Source organism: Haliotis cracherodii, unplaced genomic scaffold (assembly GCF_022045235.1).
Source record: "Haliotis cracherodii isolate W230 unplaced genomic scaffold, xgHalCrac1.p SCAF_11, whole genome shotgun sequence".
NCBI lineage: Eukaryota > Metazoa > Mollusca > Gastropoda > Lepetellida > Haliotidae > Haliotis > Haliotis cracherodii.
Genome location: NW_027266266.1, coordinates 29,467,107 through 29,487,923, shown reverse-complemented (window position 1 = coordinate 29,487,923; position 20,817 = coordinate 29,467,107). Strand labels below are relative to the sequence as shown.

Genomic DNA, 20,817 nt, shown 5'->3' with positions numbered 1-20,817 from the left:
GGTCTTCCAAGCTTCATGTTTGGATAGGTGTAGTTACGTCAGGCGAGACACTTGTCACACCAACAGCTACTGCAAACAGCATGGTGAAGACTGAAGCAGGACCCACAATTCCGAGATTGACAAACATTGACTGGACGCATCATGAATGACACAACCCGTGTCCCCTTGACACTCTTCCGAGAGGGAGAAGCTCTGGTGGTGTATCCAGGTTCCACTATTGGTGTTGTTAAGGGTTGTACAGTTACCATGGAGAGCCATCGTGGAGGCAATCGCCAAGATTTCATGAGAGTTGCTGGCATAGGGATGTAGTGAGTGAGTGAGTGTGATTTTATGCCGCTTTTAGTAAAACTGGTTTTAGCAATATTCCAGAAGTACACCAGAAATACACCAGAAATGGGTTTCACACACTGAACCCGGGCCTTCAGCATGACGACCAATCCAACCGCCCCTGGGGATATTTTAATTCAACTTCATCATGGGGTAGGAGGATGGTAGATCAAAGCCAAAAAGCAAAGATACCTCCTGTCTCACGGAAAGAGGGGTACATGAAGATAGCAGTCTTGATGCTGGTCAAGAAATACCTGGGATCGATCATACACGAGAGGAGATAAAAAACATTATTTTGAACCAAGGCATCCTCTCGAGGAAGTGAGGATTGAAGGGAGCCATGTTGTGAATCAATCGCAATTTCAAAGTGACCTTCGTGGGGAATAGGAATATGGGAGGTGTAAAACCCTGGCGTTACTGGGTGCTGAAGTTCCTCCCAAACGTGTTTCTCTAGAAGAATGGTGATGTTCTCCCGCAAAAGGCAATCATACACCCCCTCTCGTGCGTTTGACGTCTGTGACATAAAGAGAGGTCGCTTGGCATAAACAGAGTTCTGTGTCATATGGAATTTGTGACACGCTTGTCTGAGAAGACGCCAATTCTGCCCAAAGTGTCTCCCAACTGCTGGTGTCGGGTAGTCCTGTGTACCAGGCAGAAATATCCCCTTGGCCAGTTCTTCCCCAGTGAAGGTTTGGCCTAGCCCAGTTCTTACCGGGTGAAGGTTCGGCCTGGCCCAGTTCTTCCCCGGTGAAGGTTCAACCTAGCCCAGTTCTGCACCACCCCTGCCTAGACTTTTCCCCCCTCGAATTGAAAGGTTGGGGAGGTTCAGCCTTGGCCAGTTCTTATACACTTTCATCATACCTCCCCATGTCCCGGATCGAAATCCGGTTCGTAAATTGTCGTGCAGATTTCAGTGGATTGCAGGATTTGCAAAGCATGTGTACTGCCAGCTTGGCGTCAACAGATATTTTCCAAATCTTAGTAAAATCTAAATATCTTTTACATTTGTTTACTTATCCTGCATTACTCCGTATTGCATTTACTGCTATCTTTTGACAGAGAGACGAACTGTACAGGAAGCAGTGCCCTCTCACAGTCACGTGACCCGCCTATCTGTAGAATTACATTGCACCACCTGCCACGGTCAGTTGACCTAATTCCAGTCGGAGTTGTTGACAGTCAGAGTACTTGACACGTGACATGTAAATCACTCTGCGCAGTAGCCAAGAAAGCCGCATTGGAGCCGGAAATCCACACAGACAATCCTCAATGAACTATGTGGTAGACAACAAGTGGTGTACCCGAGTTTTGCGAAAAAACGCGGGAGCACCGGGGGCGTTGTGGAAAACCAAGGGAGCGCCGAGAAAGAGTCTCTTTGAGGAACGCTGGCGCTGATGCAGGGTAGAGTCGGCGATGTCGACGAAAAAGAGAGTGGATGTCGTCATCGAATGGCAGGGTCAGTGCAGAGCAATATGATGCACCGTGATATGCGAGACCAGTCAACCATGATCCCGAGAAGTGAGTATCCGGCAGCCTATGATGAAGAGGTCAAACAGGCTTAATGAGCTTGAACAGTGAAGATCTGCCAGTTCTGATGCACACTGTCCACCAGAAGCTCTGTTTAGATGGAAACCTGCAGGTCCTCTCTCCGAAAGCATGGCGCTTTAAACGACGGGGTTAAGGAGAACGTTGAATCAGACCAAATGTCTATTGGTTGAAAGATTCCTTACAGGAAGTTGAATGATAGTCACAATCCCGAAGCCGTATGGGAGAGCAGCGAAAATTGAAAGACGTGGTTTCACCTTGCTTCGCCGTGTGACGATCTATGAGATGTCAGTAATAGAAGCAGATGTCAGTGGCGCTGGAGAGCCGATCGCCGATGGCGTCCCTTATGCCGAAGTAGAAGATCGGTTGAGATACTCAGCTTGTTGATCTGGGCGCCGGAGAGCTTGAGTCATCAAAGGTGTCAGAGGCGTCGGAGAGTTTGAGGCGCCGAGAGTGCCGGAAGTGCCAGTTGTGTTTGCTTCTCGGAAGCGCCGGTGGTGTTTGTAGAGCCTGAGGCGCTGGTAAGCTCACCTGAGATACTTAGACACCGGGAGCCCCGACGCCGCCGCTGCTGTCAGCGTAGATGGCTGAGGAGACAGAAGACCCATCCCTTTATGGACTTCATCGGAAGGGACGATGTTGTCGATAAAGGTGAGTGGTGTAGAAAGACCGCAGTTTCCAAGTTGTAAGCCATATCAGGAGGTCGACAAGCACGTTGAGTGAGGTGTGTCCTGGATACTCGTATCGAGTTGAAGAAGCACAGAGACGAAGGACTGCAACATTGGCACTGCATTGTGAAAGTACAGGGCATAGTACAATCATGGCAGAAGGGGCAGCCCCGACCAGATTTGTTGCCGCGTCAATAAGTGCAGCCAGGCAGAAAATCGAGAATTTAAGCAAAACATAACTATGTGGCAAAACCACAAAATTCGGGAAGCAGAGTGTAACTCAAAAACTTTTATTGTATTTTATTGAAGTTTATGAGAGCAAACAATTACGCTAAAAGGAAGAGAAAAGGCAAAGCTTTAAGCATAAACATTATACATAAATTTAATGTATTACCCAAGCCAAAGAAAGAATTCACAAAGCAGAACACGAAAGTATGTGGCCATGTGGTGAATGGCCAAAATGGTGGGAAAGAAACAAAATGGTAGGAACAACATTGCACCGGTAACTACTGTGACTAGAGCCACAAACAAGCGATAAACGTTACATATTACGAATGGGAAGACCCTAAAGGTAGCAGCCCATAAACAGGTAACAATGTAGCAGCATAAGATGAATGTAGAAACACGCAAAATTATGGAAACAATAGGCTTTAATTAACAAGGGATACAAAGTACATCCGTCTGTGGAGGTGACAAAGCACTTATGTGTTTTGATGTGCCGTCATGACTTCCGGGTCACGTGCCGACTGTGAGAGGGCGCTGCTTACTGTACTGGTTGGGACAACTTTCTCCAGCAGCTGGATCTCACACAGTTCGCCTCTATGTCAAAAGACAGCAATAAATGCAATATGGAGTAATGCATGATAAGTTAAAAACAATTCATGTTTTCTATCAAGGTGCTCACATTATTGATGCACTATGTGAGACCCGTTTTATCACAATATAGATCTTGACTATCGGTCAGATCGTCTTGACTGGGCGCTGCCATTTTGTTTGAATCAAATGCAAGTGAATCAAGAGGTGGAAGCTGATTGGTCCATAAGAGAGGCATAGAAGGGACATAACTCGTAAGAACCACTGGTGACGCCATGATGGAGCCTAGAGATCCTAGCCTAGTCAGGCAAGGGTGGAAACTGGACTTTAATAGTCGGTTAACTCTCTTGCATCGGGAAGAACATGAACATGTTTTCTCTCAGGGAATGACGGTTCCATTTATGTTTCTCAGAATTAAGTAAACATATCATTTGTCCCCGAAAATGTTGGAAAAAAATAATTTTGCTTCAGGCAGTTGACAAAAAATAGATTGATGCAATCATTTCTTGAGTCAGTTGAAATAATGCAGCCAATTACTTGAGATTCAACAAGGAGTTATAATACAACTGAATATGTAAATACTGTAGTCTTAAAATTATCTGCAAGACAGTCGGTAAGGTGGAGGAAAGTTTCATGCAGCCTTTTCATTGTTATGCACATGAATGCAGTTAGACTAACATCTAAACCTCTAAAATTAAACTAGATTTACAGAAAAAAAACATTTCCAAAATTATCTCAAAACAATAAAAAGGAGCCCAGAGACTCTTATTTTCATAAAAACTTAAACTGCAGTAACCTAGTCTTGCCCACTATTTACAGGCATAGGGTGTATTGGATATACTTATACATATAATGCAGTCTCTTACATATCTATTTATTGATGCTGCACACATGCAAATGTTGCCAGTCACCAATGTAAAGCACAGGTGCTGAAATGTCGCAGAATCAAAGTGTACAAATAAATGAGTCAGGGTGTTGATATTCATTTCATAGTTATCAAATTGTCAGTTCCATTTATTCTTCGCACAAAAATGTCTAGAGAGCAGGGTGAAGAGGTTTAATGTCAAATAGTTCGGCTACAAGGAAGCGTCATGGAACTTCCACCCAATTCACTTTCACGTGCTACATTCATTCAGTAATGATTCAAAAGCTATTTCACTCTCTTAGCGTCAGTAGCCAGTATTCTATGATCCATGCTATCCTTACTTTTCAGTGACAAAACCACCCAACAAATTATTAAATACCCTAATAATGGTAATTTACACATACTCATGAATTCAGTGTCTGATGCATACAGACACTTTTTTATTCAGTTCACACCATTTTGTCTCATTCCTAAGCATGCATACAGAACTGGACGAGTCTGCCAAATGGTATCGGGATCACTCATAAGTTTACACTCATTTTAACAGCATGGACATTGCTTAGTTGGTTAGCTTGTCAAACTTACATTTCTAAGGTAGTGTGTTCTGAGTCCCAACAAATTGTTACATCTGTTTGCTCAGTGCCATGTGACCTACATCAGAGATTATCCTCATGATAAGTTGTGGCTTTGCATTCTCAAGGTGCTTTCAACTGAATGATTTTGGGTAAATATTTGTACATTTTCCTCTGCTAATTGCATCTGGATAAAATAAGCAGCCCCAAAAGGTTTAAGAGAAAATTTTCTCCTTTAAAAAGCGGACGGACTGACGGATGGACAGACAGATCAACTCCATTCCTATATCCCCTGCCCCACTTCGTGGCAGGTGATAATAAACAATGGAGGGATCATCTTTGAATAGACCGGCAGCCCAGAGCACTTTGGTCAAACGAACAAGATACCAATATCCGAACACAGGAACATTTACTGTGTAACCCAACATATTCATATATGGATGTCTGCCGGGGAGCCCCTGCAGCGTGTGGCCCCTGGCCCCCCAAAAGAAGGGGCCATTCAAGGGCTGGATCAAACATTGGAGGTACCACATGAAAGTAAGTGTAAATGAACTGGTTCATCTCACAGAGTACAGAATGGGCCACGCCAGACAAATCTTCCTCTGCAATAGGGCTGCCAGACACCCCCAGAGAGGGTCCCAAAATTTGGGCTGGGTTAAACAATGGAGGTACCACATGAAATCAACATAAAAAGAACTATTACACTCTACTAAGTATAAAATACCCATTGCCAGACAAATCGTCTGCTGCATAAGGCCTGCCAGACACCCCCAAATGTTGACCCTTAATGCACTCAGTGGACACTCTGGTAAAATTTGACTAGAGTATACATTCAAAGTACCAGATGAAAGTAAGTTTAGATGAACAGGTACATGTTACTGAGTACAACACGGCCCATACCTGACAAATTTTCCTCTGCATAAGGTCCGCCAGACCCCCCAGAGAGGGTCCCAAAATTTGGGCTGGGTTAAACATTGGAGGTACCACATGAAATCAACATAAAATGAACAATTGCACTCTACTTATTGCACAATGCCCATTGCCAGACAAATCATCTTCTGCATAAGGCCCGCCAGACACCCACAAAAAGTTGACCCTTCAGGTATACATGGGTAAAATTGGTCTGGAATATATATCGATTGTACCACATTAAGGTACGTTTGAATGAACAGGTTCATATCACAGAGTACAAATTAAAACCATTTGAACACTTACAGGAGTCTTTTATCTGTTGCAAACCCCAATTGTTTCAGATTTGATAAAAACATAACTTTGCATTAAATCTTATTCAATGTCACAGGAACTTTGTTGTTCAGTATATAAAAATCATGGCACATAGCATCATATGCCTACCTGGCTTGTAGGAATCCATAGCCAAGCTATCAGGCTATAGTAGGCTTTGAGAACTTCATAGCTGATCAGATATATATTCACAAGAATCAGATTCATGCCATTTTCATTACATTTCAACGATAGGCCTAATCTATGATATCAATACTAGTATTCAGAGACCTGATTTTAGAAATACGTGATTTTAATCTGATTAAAATCCTTCCATCTTTAAGAACAAAACATAAATTTGACCATCTGTTGACTCTCAGAGCTGATGTCCAATGCTCTTCTGCCTCCTATGTTTCAATATGCACACTGGGATTACAGAGGGTCAACAGTGTGGGGTGGGGTGAGGGTGTGTCTGGCGGGCCTTATGCAGAAGACGATTTATCTGGGGCAATGGGTATTTTGTAATAAGTAGAGTGTAATAGTTCATTTTATGTTGGTTCCATGTGATACCTCCAATGTTTAAGCCTTATGCAGAGGACGATTTGTCTGGTATGGCCCATTCTGTACTCTGTGATATGAACCTGTTCATTCAAACGTACCTTAATGTGGTACAATCGATATATATTCCAGACCAATTTTACCCATGTATACCTGAAGGGTCAACTTTTTGTGGGTGTCTGGCGGGCCTTATGCAGAAGATGATTTGTCTGGCAATGGGCATTGTGCAATAAGTAGAGTGCAATTGTTCATTTTATGTTGATTTCATGTGGTACCTCCAATGTTTAACCCAGCCCAAATTTTGGGACCCTCTCTGGGGGGTCTGGCGGACCTTATGCAGAGGAAAATTTGTCAGGTATGGGCTGTGTTGTACTCAGTAACATGTACCTGTTCATCTAAACTTACTTTCATCTGGTACTTTGAATGTATACTCTAGTCAAATTTTACCAGAGTGTCCACTGAGTGCATTAAGGGTCAACATTTGGGGGTGTCTGGCAGGCCTTATGCAGCAGACGATTTGTCTGGCAATGGGTATTTTATACTTAGTAGAGTGTAATAGTTCTTTTTATGTTGATTTCATGTGGTACCTCCATTGTTTAACCCAGCCCAAATTTTGGGACCCTCTATGGGGGTGTCTGGCAGCCCTTTTGCAGAGGAAGATTTGTCTGGCGTGGACCATTCTGTACTCTGTGAGATGAACCAGTTCATTTACACTTACTTTCATGTGGTACCTCCAATGATTGATCCAGTCCTTGATTGGTCCCTTCTTTTTGGGGGGGGCCAGGGGCCACACGCAGCAGGGGCTCCCCGGCAGACATCCATATATGAATATGTTGGGTTACACAGTAAATGTTCCTGTGTTCGGATATTGGTACCTTGTTCGTTTGACCAAAGTGCCCTGGGCTGCTGCTCTATAACGCTTTGGCCATGCATTTTCCAAGGACATGATGAAAATTTTTAGGATTTAAGACAGATGGATTAACAATATGGCATTACACAGGCTCACTTGGAACATTCAATTTAGGTGAGCTGATAATTACCAACAAATAGCAATAAATGGACTTTGCAAATTAGACTGTTGTGGTTATGAGAAAAACTCTTTTTCAAGTCCAACAAGAAGTCATCAAAGACTCTGGGTGTGGGGCACTGCCACACTGACCTCAAGTGATAAAAATATGCTAAAGACAAATTTTGAAAATATTTCCTTCAAGAATTCTTACCAGAAAACGTTCTGTAGAAGATCTCTTTGAACCACTCCTGAAAATGTACAAAAAAAAGAAAGATTAGATTATATACTTATCAAAAAATTGTGTCTCTTTCAAAAATCACAATTTACAGTTTACTAACTATAGAAACTAACATTTTTTAGTCCACAAGTCCTTATAACCACATATAGCAAAACCCCAAAAAATAAGATTTCTACTAGTCCTTATGATACCTAAACTAATGGGAAGTTTAGGAACGACTAAAGAACTAGTGCCAAATTCTATCACTGAGTTTACATGCATTTTGTTGAAGTACAAATCTCATAGGTATATACAACTTTGAAAAATTGGATAGATTGTATCATTGTTAATGCAAATATTGTATTCAAAACATTGAAAGTGACAAGTACATAAGATTTACCGTATTTGACGTAATAAGCATCCAGGGCACTCTCAAAATTAGAAATAGGGGGCTCTTATTAGAATACAATTTTGGTGAAAAAAAACAACAGGTGAAAGATCGTAAATTTCGTCGTTAATGCTGACAGCCTTAATAAATACCAAAGAAAAGTCTGTGTATATTTATACATGCGAGATATATTTTTCCAGAATTTAATTGCCCATAATTAAGGGTGCATATAACACACAAGTGCGTATTATACACGAATAAATACTGTAAAACATGTGATTAGTGCGTCTCCAAAAGAATGCCCCCCACTCTCAAGCATCAGTGGATTTATATCTAAAGAAAATGTCCTCTCAGGTTTACAGGAGAATCCTCACCTTAATCCAACCTTACATTAATCCAATCACACACCAAATGGGATTGTTCACTAGCCAATATATTAGCAAATATCGCCATGGGCGCTTATTAGAGCAAGGCGCTTATTACGTCGAATACAGTAATTGCACTATAGTCCAATCTATCAATTTCAAAGGCTCAAATAACAATACAGCAGATGTAACGCTTAAAATTAGGAGGCTCCATATATGGTCAAGTTAAAGATGTCCTCTAAAATTACACGCTTGATCGCACAAGCCTGACCTTCCATTCGCAGATAAGTATTCCTATTATTATAATAGCACTACAAAGATGATTCGACATGTCAAAGACTCTTTGATGCTTTGAAAAATGACAAGAAAACATGGATTGTCATATTTTTTTCTCAGGAACAGACTCTCACAGATTGGTCAAGAAGATGGTCAAGGGTGCCTAATATAGCAAATGTTGTAATACTTTTTCTGAAACATTTAACATTTGATTCTACACTACATAAAAAAAATATCGGATCTGATGAAATAATAGTGAACGTTTAATGACCATAAACGTCTGTAAACTTAATTTCAGGGGCGAATATCAACATCTGGTGTGTCCACCATGTTGGGCGATACATGCACGACACTTTGATGGCATACTCTTTCTGAACTTGGTATTTCCGCCTCAAGAGTTACCCCAAGCTGGACCATGTTGACGTGTGCTGGGTCTGTGGCGTATACCCTCTGGCCAAGAATTCTGCCAATAATTCTAGCGAATGGAATAGGATGCAAAATTTTGTCAACATGTTGCTGGCTAGTCATTTGTCCATTCACAATAACCAAATCAGCATGTTAAGTGTGATACCACCACACCTATCATGGTCAAGAATTGGTGCCCTAGCATACCACTCGTGTTTTCTGGCATCTGCAAATTGGAGGCAAAACCGTTATTCCTCTGTAACCATGGTGTAATGCCATTGGCGCACCGACAGTCTCAAGTGTTGCCTAGTCCACCCTAATCTTTGCCACCTATTGGCAAGCTGTTATGGACACACCCTTCAGAGGAAACCTTGATTTCAGGCCACCAGCATAGAGACAAATTCCTTTCAGTGCATGGAATTCTCTATTGATAACAAAAGCCTGCCATGCCCTGGTCACATTGCAACTCCACCCGTTTGACAGTACTCCTAACAGAGGAGAAATGACACTTTTGGATTTGCCAAACATTCGGGTAACTTGGGACATGAATGTGTCCCCTCTTATCATACCCACAATTTACCAAGTTGGCCTGTTCATTGAGATACTATCTCAGAGGCATTTTAAAGTGTGTCCTAAGCTCAATTACATTAGTGATTGTGAGTTCCTACTTTGGCTTCTGTGTGCACATGCATCACCTGCTGTTCATGCATGATGTGAAATGTCATGGTGATTAGATGTTGCATTCAGAAGCAAAACCTCGGTATTGTAAACGTACACCTCAATGTTTCATTCAAATCATTCATCATCGTTAATGTGCATATTAATACTGTACATCGTGAAACTAATGCGTCTCCAAAAGAATGCAACCTCTGGCCCCTGGCCAAAAATGCGACTCAATATGAATGCGACACCTACCTCCTCTCAAGCATCAGTGGATTTATGTATAAAGAAAATGTCTTCTGTCATGTTTATAGAAGAAACCACACCGTAATCCAATCACACATCAAATAGCACCTCTTATTAGCGCTGAGTAAAGTACTTCCGCTAAAACAATACACACGCAATGGATCGTGTCGGCCTTTGAGGCAGTCGCAAAGAACAAAGACACCGTGTTGCGTGGGTGACGTCTGTAGGGACTTGCAGATGTGATCAGTGATGACATAAGTGAGTAGAACGCTTGTCTTGACCCCAGCAGTGACAATTCACAGGATGTAATTTGTGTTTGAATAACAATGTTTATATACTTACTACAAGTGCTACTAAAGAAATCAGTGTTGTGGAATACATAGATGTTTGTTTTCAGAGTATGTCAAAGTTGGTATTTCTCCTATCCAAAATGTCTTATTGTTGATATAAATGCGATGTTTAACAATGCGAACAAAGACCACTTGCATTTTTCGCATTTAATTCACGCTCGCGTTAATTTCAAGATTTACAGTATATAGAAGACATAGTTTTGGTGAGTAGTAATCTTTTAATAAGCTGTTATTCAGTCAAAGAGAGATAATTTCATCTGTTCAACCACAATGAAACATGATATTGAATGCTTTGTTTGTTTGTTTGTAGTTTAACGCTGCACTCAGCAATACTCCAGCTATATGACGGCGGGCTGTAAGTAATCGAGTCTGGACCAGATGATCCAGTGATCAATCCAAACATCATGAGCATTAATCCACACAATTGGGATACGATGACATGCATTAACCAAGTCAGCCAGTCTGACCGCCCGATCCCATTAGTTGCCTTTTACGACAAGTATAGTCGCCTTTCACAGCAAGCATGGGTTGTTGAAGACCTATTCTACCCCTGATCTTCACCGGTCGACACTGAAAATGCACTGAAAGATGTTTTATATGGATATTCATTTACTATTGGTATTTAATAACATTACAACAATGTAGTGTTTGACATGATAGTCATCAATTCTTTTGGTTACAACCTATAAAATTCAAATCATTTAAGGGCTAAGATATAGATTAGAATTGTTTTGTTCATCACATTGGTGTCTTGTTGGTCCTTTCAACAAAGTATGTTTTTCGTTGTTAAACAGCAATAGTCTACATTTATGTAGATAAGAATACTATTGTATTACAAAGTATTTTGTGAATAATAAACTTTTGACAATACAGCTTACACTGCTCTATCACATAAGTTTTTAACTTTCGAAACTAACTTTTCATGGTGACACTGTAATGTTTGAAAGCTGTTGTCATGATACAGAATCATACAAGCTATCTCAGAACTGTCTAAAAATTCAGAAACTAAGGACATATCCATTAATGTACCTTGATGAAATGTGGGTAAACAAATATCATGCCACAGACTTAAAGTAGCTACCACTGACAGTCAACAGGTGCCAGTCCTCGTATTGCCATCTGGCAAAAAAAAAAGCATGCCAGTGTCCTGCACACAGACACTCAAGATTTTATAGACAATTGTTAACTTGGAAGAAACCGAAAGGATATCAGCAGAGACATGAATGTAATAGTATTTCTTGATTGGTTTGAGCATCAGCGTCTTCCATGGATGGACACCCCAAGTGTGATAGTGATGGATAACACAAGTTACCATAACATCAGCCAACCCGAAACTAGAACTCAAAGAACAGAAGTTTCAAAGCAACAATGCAAGAAGACCAAACAACTCATGATCATTTTATTTCAGTGTCAGGTGCAACTGACAGAGAAAATCAGAGTAAATAAAACACCTATATAGTATAAGATGAACAACCTCTAAGCGTTTCATGGTCACACTGTTGTATGAACTGTCCGAAACATGTTTCTTTTGCAAATTTTGTGCAATGGTTCTGTAGCAGAACAGAACACAACACAACTTGCAAGTTAACAGACATGAAAGATCTTACAAAGTTACATAGGCATCATTTTCTCAGATAACAAATAGCTTTGGATTGGATTTGAGTTTACACATTTTTTAAAATAAAAAGTAGTCATAGTTCTGATAATGACACAAATGTTTCTGCTTTAAATGATCCCTGTATCAGAGAATCACCACAAGTTAGCGATACCATGGATACCTGGCTTTGTGACAAGACGTGGTTGCAGCATAACTCAGAAAGAAACACTACGACATGACAGCTTTGTAAAAATCATGTGAAATCTGATTCAATGACAAAGTTACATTCTAATTTTAGAAAAAGTACCTTGACGAAACATGGAAAGTCATTCAGGATACATCAAAATAAATTCAATTGCCATGGTCTGAATGGGTTTTAATAAAAGGGGTGGATGGCATTTTGTGTTACAGATAGGAATCAGGTGAGGAAACGGATAGGACAAAGAAAATGAGTTTATTCCAGAATGTATGAGTAAAGAAATAATGAAAATGCCACATCAACCTAACATCTGGATGTCACTTATGTCCTAAACGCATGCTTGAGAGAAGAGAACCAAATTCTTTTGGATAAACACGAACTGCAATGTGAAGGAAACCTTCTAAATCTCAAAAAGCACTATTAAGGTGTACATCCACAAGAAAGGATTGCAGTAGACATTACAGGCACATTGCCAGACTACGAAAGAGGTAACCATAATATTCTAGTGGCTTAGGACTATCTTATGAAGCATTTTGAATACTATCCTATGCTGCATCATAGAGCACAAACTGTTGTAAAGTATGTTGTGTATGGGTTCGTTCATGTGCAAAATTAAAAAAAGTCAATATTCTGACCAAGGATGGCATTTGGAATCACAACTATTCAAATCTATGCGAGATTGACTTAGTACCACAGGACAGGTAGACAGCACTGACCTAACCAGAAGTGCATCCCAAGATTGGATTTTTTTTATATGTTTGTTATCCCCTGTGTCTCTTCTAATGTTTGGGCAAGGTGTTTACTGGTATATTCTTAACGTTTTTTAACGGAAAGTGTCTTCCTTCAAGTGAAAATGAACATTAAAACAGTAAAAAGTGCATACTATAAGAGAGTATGGGATGATAACTCAGATTGATCCCCTGATCATTCTGTCAATGAGTCAAAATGTGGTATGGCCACAAGATGTATCAAGAATACATAAGATAAGATAAATCATATTTGTGGATGACTTGCTTACAGCATCATCCTTCTTAGCCCAAGATGAATGGTTCTGTTTTTGCCAGCAAAACATAACGCACAGTGCACACACACACCCTCCCCCAATATTTTTAATACCCTTTCCATGAATACTTCATGAAACCAGTGTCATAACTCTGCAATATTAAAAGAATGTTAATAAATTAATACAAAAACAACACACTCAAACCATCTGCTTGTGTGACATTACTTATCAAGTTACTCTTAAGAACAAACGAATCTTGATATTGGTAACTTAATTATTCAATTAAGCACCAAAACTTGCCCATTAACCAAGGGCAACAACTTGACGATTGTGTAACTTATGTTGATGATGAAAAAAATTATCATTGCACATGACAACATCACTCAAAATATTTAAACAAAATTTCATGTGTGAGAGATCCCCACTTAGAGTGACAACAAACCTAGATGTGTGGCTGGAGTTAGCGCCCGACTGCCTTCCCCGATTTGATGTTCTACCCTTCGAGCCGTAGTTTATGGTGGACATTCTTACTCCTCGGAAGGCCAATAATCAGGTATTAACTCAGCTGCAGATCAAGGGAGCATTGCAACACACTGTATGTTTTAAAGAAATCTCCAATGGTTACTCTGTCGCATGTAATTTTGGGTAAAACTAGGTTTTAAAAACTACTTTGTATACAAATAAAAGATTTTGGTCAGCTGTAAGTGACCAAGTGCGACATGCGACAGAATACAGTATGTCGGTCGAACTATTTTATGATGTCACCAGAAATGATTTCTGAAGTCTTTAGATTTTGTTTTATTTATCGGTGTCAAAGTGTACTGTTAGTTATGTAGGCAAAGCAAATTAATTGTATACTTGTGATAATAAAAGAGATACAAACATTTATATCGCATCGACCTATATTCTCAGAAGCCGGTTTTCTCCCTAATATGTTACACGTCCACATCCAGTGCAATAAAAGTGTACTATTTGTATGTAATATACGAAAGAATAAGACATTTTAGAGCGCGATATTACGGCATTAAAAATTCGTTTCTAAAAATGCATACAAATATAATAAGTATAATGTAGGTAGACATAAATAATTGATTATATCCATTCAAATACCTGGATCAGAGGGTACGAGCATGCGCAATATCTGAAACCTTACTTCCTGTAGGAACACGGAAAAGTCACGAAAACTTAGACCGTTTTGCTGAGGAGGATAAGGCTAGGTTATGAACAAATATGCACGAACCAGGGTTCACAACTGAACTGATTTAGTAACTTGTCAAAACTATTTCATCTGAAGTTTCACGATGACTGTGCTCTGAAGGAAACATTGTCTGCTGACACCTGGAAGGAGTTTTGAAACGGTTCTTTTCTACGGAAGTACAAGTTTATCAACGTTATGTAAGAACAGCCGGGATTTGTTTTGGTTTTTCCTTGGTGTCTCATGGCTAATGCTAATCCAGGTGAACTCATGGATTCTGCTAGTGATGGAAGCGATGACGAAGGTTCTGGCTTGGGGAAGAGCAGTGCCAATGGATCGGTTGTAGCAAATGTCGACCGATACGGATTTATGGGAGGAAAGCAATACACTAATCCAGATACCGAAGAGTAAGAGATGCAGTAGTTTTGTTTTTGTTTCATGCTTATTCACCAAATAATCAGGAAATAATGTTGTCACCATGAAAACAACTTCTCCAATATGCGCTGAGCGGTGGTTCGAACCCACATTGCAAGCAAGCTAGTCTTATGAGTTAAACTAATCAACCAACGGCTCATCAAAAGACCGCAAGTAATTAGCCTAGTGCTCATTAACCCAGTCATCAGCAACCAATTGTTTACTTTTAATGTGCATGTGTCTCTGTTCAGAGTTTTCTCAAATTACATTTTTATTACATTATATTATTCGATAAGACCCTACCTCACAACTAACCCAAAGGTTTGTAAAGGGGTGTTTGATTAGCATGTGGTGCCCCACCCTATGGATCGTTTTAGGGTGGTTTATCGGACAGGGGTACCTAACCCTTCTGACAGTAAGGGGGTCAGGATCGGAGAGAGGATCCAAGGGCAAAGGATACAGTAAGCGATAACCGACACTAACCCGAGGCATTGAGGAGGCATGTGAGATCTGTGATTGGATGCGAGAGCGGCAGCCTTAGCCAATTAGCATTATATAAACTGTGTCTGGTAAACTGCATTGTTGCCCAGAGAGCTATTCATTTTGTGACAATTGATAAAATGCACACAATGAAATTAAATGCCCCATATTTGTCGAATAATGGCTGGCAAGAATACAGAATATGTCCCACCATTTGGTTAGGAATGTGAACATGCACCTTCCTTAGTAACAGTGTCTAAATTTCTTATGTGCCTCATTAACATATAACTGGATTTGGGAGTAGGGCTGTGTATTGGCACAAAAATTGTATATTAATATATTGTGATCTGTATTGCATAAGTATTGAATATAATGGGGGCAAAGATGTTTTGCGAACCTTTAGAATACCGTACCACAAACTTTTCAAACTCCAATACCCTATGACGTAATTTGTAGTATTTTGTGGCAACAATGCAGCGCTACCATCTGCCCAATTACCGCGCTATAGTGCCTCATGCTCCAGTGACTCTCGCTTCTCACCACTCATGGGAACTTACACATCTTTACGACCCTACACCCCTTTTCGGTCTTAGGGAAACTTACACGTCTTTACGATCCTCTTTACACCCCTTTTGGTCAGCTTGCTTAGGTCAAGGGTTAGCCATAAATTCTTACCTTTTCAAGCGTTAATCCGGTTAGTCCGATTGGTCGCTCATGTTGACTTAAACAATGGCGGGTGTGGTTTCAAGAAAACATGAATAGAAGAGCAGACCCGGACGTCACACGCATGCGCAATTCATTGTTAACTGAATTACACATCCATGTTAATGGGGTGCAAATGACCCATTAAACAAGCACTGATTACATGTCATAGCGCTTGTGGTCCAGTGGTAGAGTGTCGGCTAATTAATGAATTAACACATTAATTAACTAAGCCGGTGGCGAAGCATGTTCGAGCCCCCACAGCGCTAATTGGATCTGAAAAAGTGGGCCTGGTAAAGTGCACTAGTCCCTATTTTGTTTCCAGTCACACCGGCAAAACAATGCCCTGTGACGTCAGGGGTCATCAAGTTTGCTCCTCCAAGTGATCTATCATCTCTACGCTCTATGTCATTGAATATGCCCAGCTATGTTGAGAGTTTTGAATATTTGTTAACTAAATATGTCCTGCGACAGAGCATTTTATAGCAAGCACTATTTTACGAAAGCACTCTTATTTTCAATGTATTTTTTATTTTGCTTTTTTTCGTAATTCAAGTGGCTTAAATGACGATAAATGGGAACTAATATACATATGTTATTTTTTCGATTATGCACAGGAATGCAGTTTATTAATTATATTGGCGCCGAACACATCCAAATGTTGCCGGTGTTAGGACTCTATCCTTAGCCCTTGGATCCCCATCTTCCCGAGGCTAGAGAGCTAACTGACTATAAAAGTCCAGTTTCCACCCCTGCCGAACTAGGCTGGTATTATGGAGTTACATTTTGGCTAGACTAATGAGTCTATGCATAGTCCAATCAAAATCTCTCAAGGAAATTGAAATCCGGTTCGTTACAGTCGTGCAGATTTCGGTCGATTGCAGGATTTGCAAAGCATGTGCACCGCCAACTTGTTGTCAACAGATATTTTCCAAACCTTTTCATGTTTTTAATTAAGGTGCTCGCGTGATTTGATGCGCTTGCGATGAAAGACCCGTTTTATCACAATATAGATCTTGATTATCGATCAGATTGTCTTGACTGGGCGCAGCCATTTTGTTTGAAACAAATGCAAGTGATAGAATCGGAAGTCAGTTAACTCTGGGGAAGATGTTGGATGCCCTTTACAATCAATCACCCTTTACGATCAGTAGGGTTAGGTTCTCGTTTAGTTGCTATTATTGATTCTATAGCTGCTCCTAATATTCTTCACACAAAAACATCCAGAAAAAAAGGATGAAATGATTTAGTGTCAAATATTTTGGCTACGGGAAACTGTCCTGGAACATTCACACAAGCCACTTTTACATGCTACATCTATTCAGTACTGATTCAAAAGAGAACTTACCCTTGTGTTGTCACTAGCCATGCTTATGCCTCTCTCATTCCCTACAATTATCCACATTATCCTTACAGTGTTTCCTACCGCAATTTTCTGCTTCAAAAATCACACGACGAATGATTAATTCAATGTTATTCATGCGTACCTGTGAGTTCGACGTCTGACGCCAAGAGCCGCTTTCAGTTCTCACCATATAGGCTCATTCCTCACCACTCCGTATCTTATTACGGAATGGGACGAGTTTGCCAAATGGCATCAGGATCACTTGTAAGTGTCCCAAGGCTAAAGTCATAAGACACCATACTTACCAGTAACCTTCGTAAGTGTCTTTCACCTGTTCAACCCTTTTTGATCAGTTCCGTAAAGGCGTGGGCATGACTAGGTAAATTTGCACTTAGTTTCACACTGTGGACGTAGCTCAGTCGGTTAGTTGTCTGGCTAACAATTCATTGGTCGCCGACAGATTCTCACAAAAACTGGTTGTCTTTGAGACATGTGACCTACAGCAGAGATCGCCCTCACGAGAAGTTGTGGTTCTGTATTCTAAAGGTGCTCCAGATGTTTGACACTGATTGTTCATGCATCTCCTATTTTCTACACATTGTTGGATTATATGTTTTAGGAAGGCCAAGTTTATTGCGATTTCTCACACTATAACAAGGTGACATCACTCAGACTTTGTGAATACTCGTATGAGAGCGTTCAAGTTTTATAAAACTCGTCTTTTTTAGGCATGATGTTTTACGGGTGTTTATGTGATAAGCAAGAAAACTACAAATGTTTCTTAAAATGCTTATGCGTCAGAAAACCCACAATACAAGGATTCTTTACCCTCATGGTGACACGGGACCATATATGGTCCTTCACTTTTATATACCCGCATTGTGCTGAGGAACCATATATGGTCCCGAGAAATGCCCTTTGAAACTGTGAATTAAGATATCAAACACTGAGTGCACGAAGTCAAAATTATAACCATCATCACCCCAATCATCTTAGCTTTAACATCGTGCAACTCATGCTTTATAAAATGCTACGGATTGCGAAATATGTAGAGATTAGTAAAGTGGCTACCATGCTTCTAGGCCGTTCTCTGCCATGTTTGAACAACAAGCGAATGATGGCAAATTTTGATTATGCACCCATGTCACATACATGTAAATTTTATGGGACAAAATCTTTGTTCATAAGAAATAATATGACCAGAGTGGTCAGCATGGTCAGAAAGACATGTTTCTGAAAACTGTATACTTATTCACGTAATTAAATTTCTGTTCACTCCTTTACGAACAAGTTTATTTACACGTTATGTATATTTTTATCAACTATCGGTAATGGCGGAATGGTTGGTACATATGAGAAAACGACAGGGTATATTTTCATTACATTTATGACTTTCATTGAATGAAATTATAACCATCATGATCCAAATCATCTCAGCGTTAATATCGTTTAAGTGGCGAGATTAGTAAAGTGGTTACCACACTTCTTGATCTTTTTCTGCCATGTTGAACATGAAAATGTCCACGGCGAGCAACGAGTGAATGAGACAGCTTATCATTTGACTAACAGTGTTAGAAAATTTGGCAATTTTGGTATGCTGACATGTGCTTTTCATATCTGTTTGAAGGCTTGATATTCCAAGAAAATAATGTAAGGGAACGGAATGTTTTACAGTGAGAAAGCTGTCAGAATGGATCTAATATTAAACAACCTAGATTTTTAATATTTTAGCTTCATCTATTAGAATTTTGAATGGTTCAGTTTATAACATCTACAGTAAAAGTAATTAGATCTACTCACAATAAATAGATAATCGATTTCTGAAAGACAAAATATTTTGGGTGTAAATGTGATTTCATTTTGATGTTTTATATAGTTTTATTTATGTGTTTTTTTTCACTCTGCATTATCTAAATTACCAAATACTTTGATCAGTGACATAGTACTAAATACTTTTTGTATCCTTACTATGAAATAGATTTAATAAAAAAAGATATTTGTCTAAGAGCGAAATCAAAGCATTCTTGTGGTTCTTTTTTCACCATTTTAATTTGTATATCTTCCCTCCAAGCTGTAGTTTAGCAAGGCCAAAATTAAGAAAAAAAGGAAACCATTTATATTAAAGATTTTGCTGGTTAAATTTCCGAAGTTCAATACCAAGAATATATTTTTCCTTTTAGGACAAACTTTTATTGACCTATGTTCATTATCTATTTCAAACTGTTCCTTTAGTAGAATGGGATGGAATGGGAAACTACTGGAAATGAACTATCACGTATGTCCTTAAATTTACATGTACATACCTAGGTGTAATACACTTAAATTCTAAAGTCGTATTTATAAAACAAATGAAAGAAAAAGTTTTTTTCATGGACTGACCATACAAGTATATTTTGAGCAAAGGTCTGAGTAAGGCAGCCAAGTGCGGAATACTAGCTGAGACGAGGATGGATGTTTTCCAGTGGTCATTGTGAAACAAATTTGAGCACCTGAACTGTATATATACATTGAACACTACTTTAATCGAAGCAATTCATATTTTCGTAATTTTCTCTTTCACTTTATCTAGATATTATTTATAATTGTACCGTAAACCAATAATATTGCCTTCTTTCACCTGTACAATGGAAGTTACCGTTTCCTTGTATTAAATATAACCTACTCTACTCTTCTTGAGCTTTCAAATGCAAGTATCAAAATTGTCCAATTACATCTCATTTCAAGCTTTATGTATGTTAGATTTAAACCATTAACAACACATCATGACACCTGAAGTATCAATAAGCGATCTGTGTGATTGCACAATGAAGCAATGACATATGGCACCTGAGTTGCGAGTGATCAAAAATAGGTTTGTTGAATAGATTTGCTGCCCATGAAAACGTTTCAACAATTTTGATTGAATCGACATGTACTTAATCTTGGGTGGTATTACGTTAGTATAATCTTGATAATTATTAAAAAATAATAATGATGTCCGATATTGAGCGATGTCAATTTGAGTATTGTTAGGACTGTTTAGCGATCTTTCACATTTTGTCCTTTAAAAATGTACGATGTCAATTACCCCGAAGTTGTCACTTATAAAGGAACATGGTCACTGAAACCTACATGACGTAACCAGGATTTCTTCAAGATACTGTCATTTGTATTGGGACAACCTTTTTGAAACAATCTGCGTATGAATTAATCACGACCACTTCCATCAATTTTGTCAAAAACATGCACAACTTCATCAGGATTTTTATCGGTTAATATAACTCACAGAAAATTCTCAGTGAATATGTACTTCAACATAAATGTCATATGTCTATCACTGTTAGGACATGTACTTTAGGACATTTAGATTTCAAATAAGAGCGCTTACTTGAGTTTGCTTGCCACAGTCGGGTGCTTC

General features: G+C 39.5%; 2 protein-coding genes across 3 annotated transcripts in view; one reads left to right on the top strand and one right to left on the bottom strand.

The window, feature by feature from the left end:
* LOC139456409 (ataxin-2-like protein) overlaps positions 1-14,013 on the bottom strand; it is a 157,084-nt gene extending 143,071 nt beyond the window's left edge. For both annotated transcript variants that reach the window (XM_071238111.1, XM_071238112.1), the window contains exons 1-2: positions 13,727-14,013; positions 7,790-7,826 (exon numbers count right to left, since the gene is read on the bottom strand). In XM_071238111.1, coding sequence (XP_071094212.1) covers positions 7,790-7,826; positions 13,727-13,809 — 120 coding nt within the window. In that variant the 5' untranslated portion in view covers positions 13,810-14,013. The remainder of the gene's footprint in view (positions 1-7,789; positions 7,827-13,726) is intronic.
* A 435-nt stretch (positions 14,014-14,448) lies between these two features.
* LOC139456408 (TBC1 domain family member 10B-like) overlaps positions 14,449-20,817 on the top strand; it is a 133,469-nt gene continuing 127,100 nt past the window's right edge. Inside the window, exon 1 of the mRNA XM_071238110.1 lies at positions 14,449-14,886. Within this exon, the coding sequence (XP_071094211.1) occupies positions 14,723-14,886 (164 nt within the window). The 5' untranslated portion in view covers positions 14,449-14,722. The remainder of the gene's footprint in view (positions 14,887-20,817) is intronic.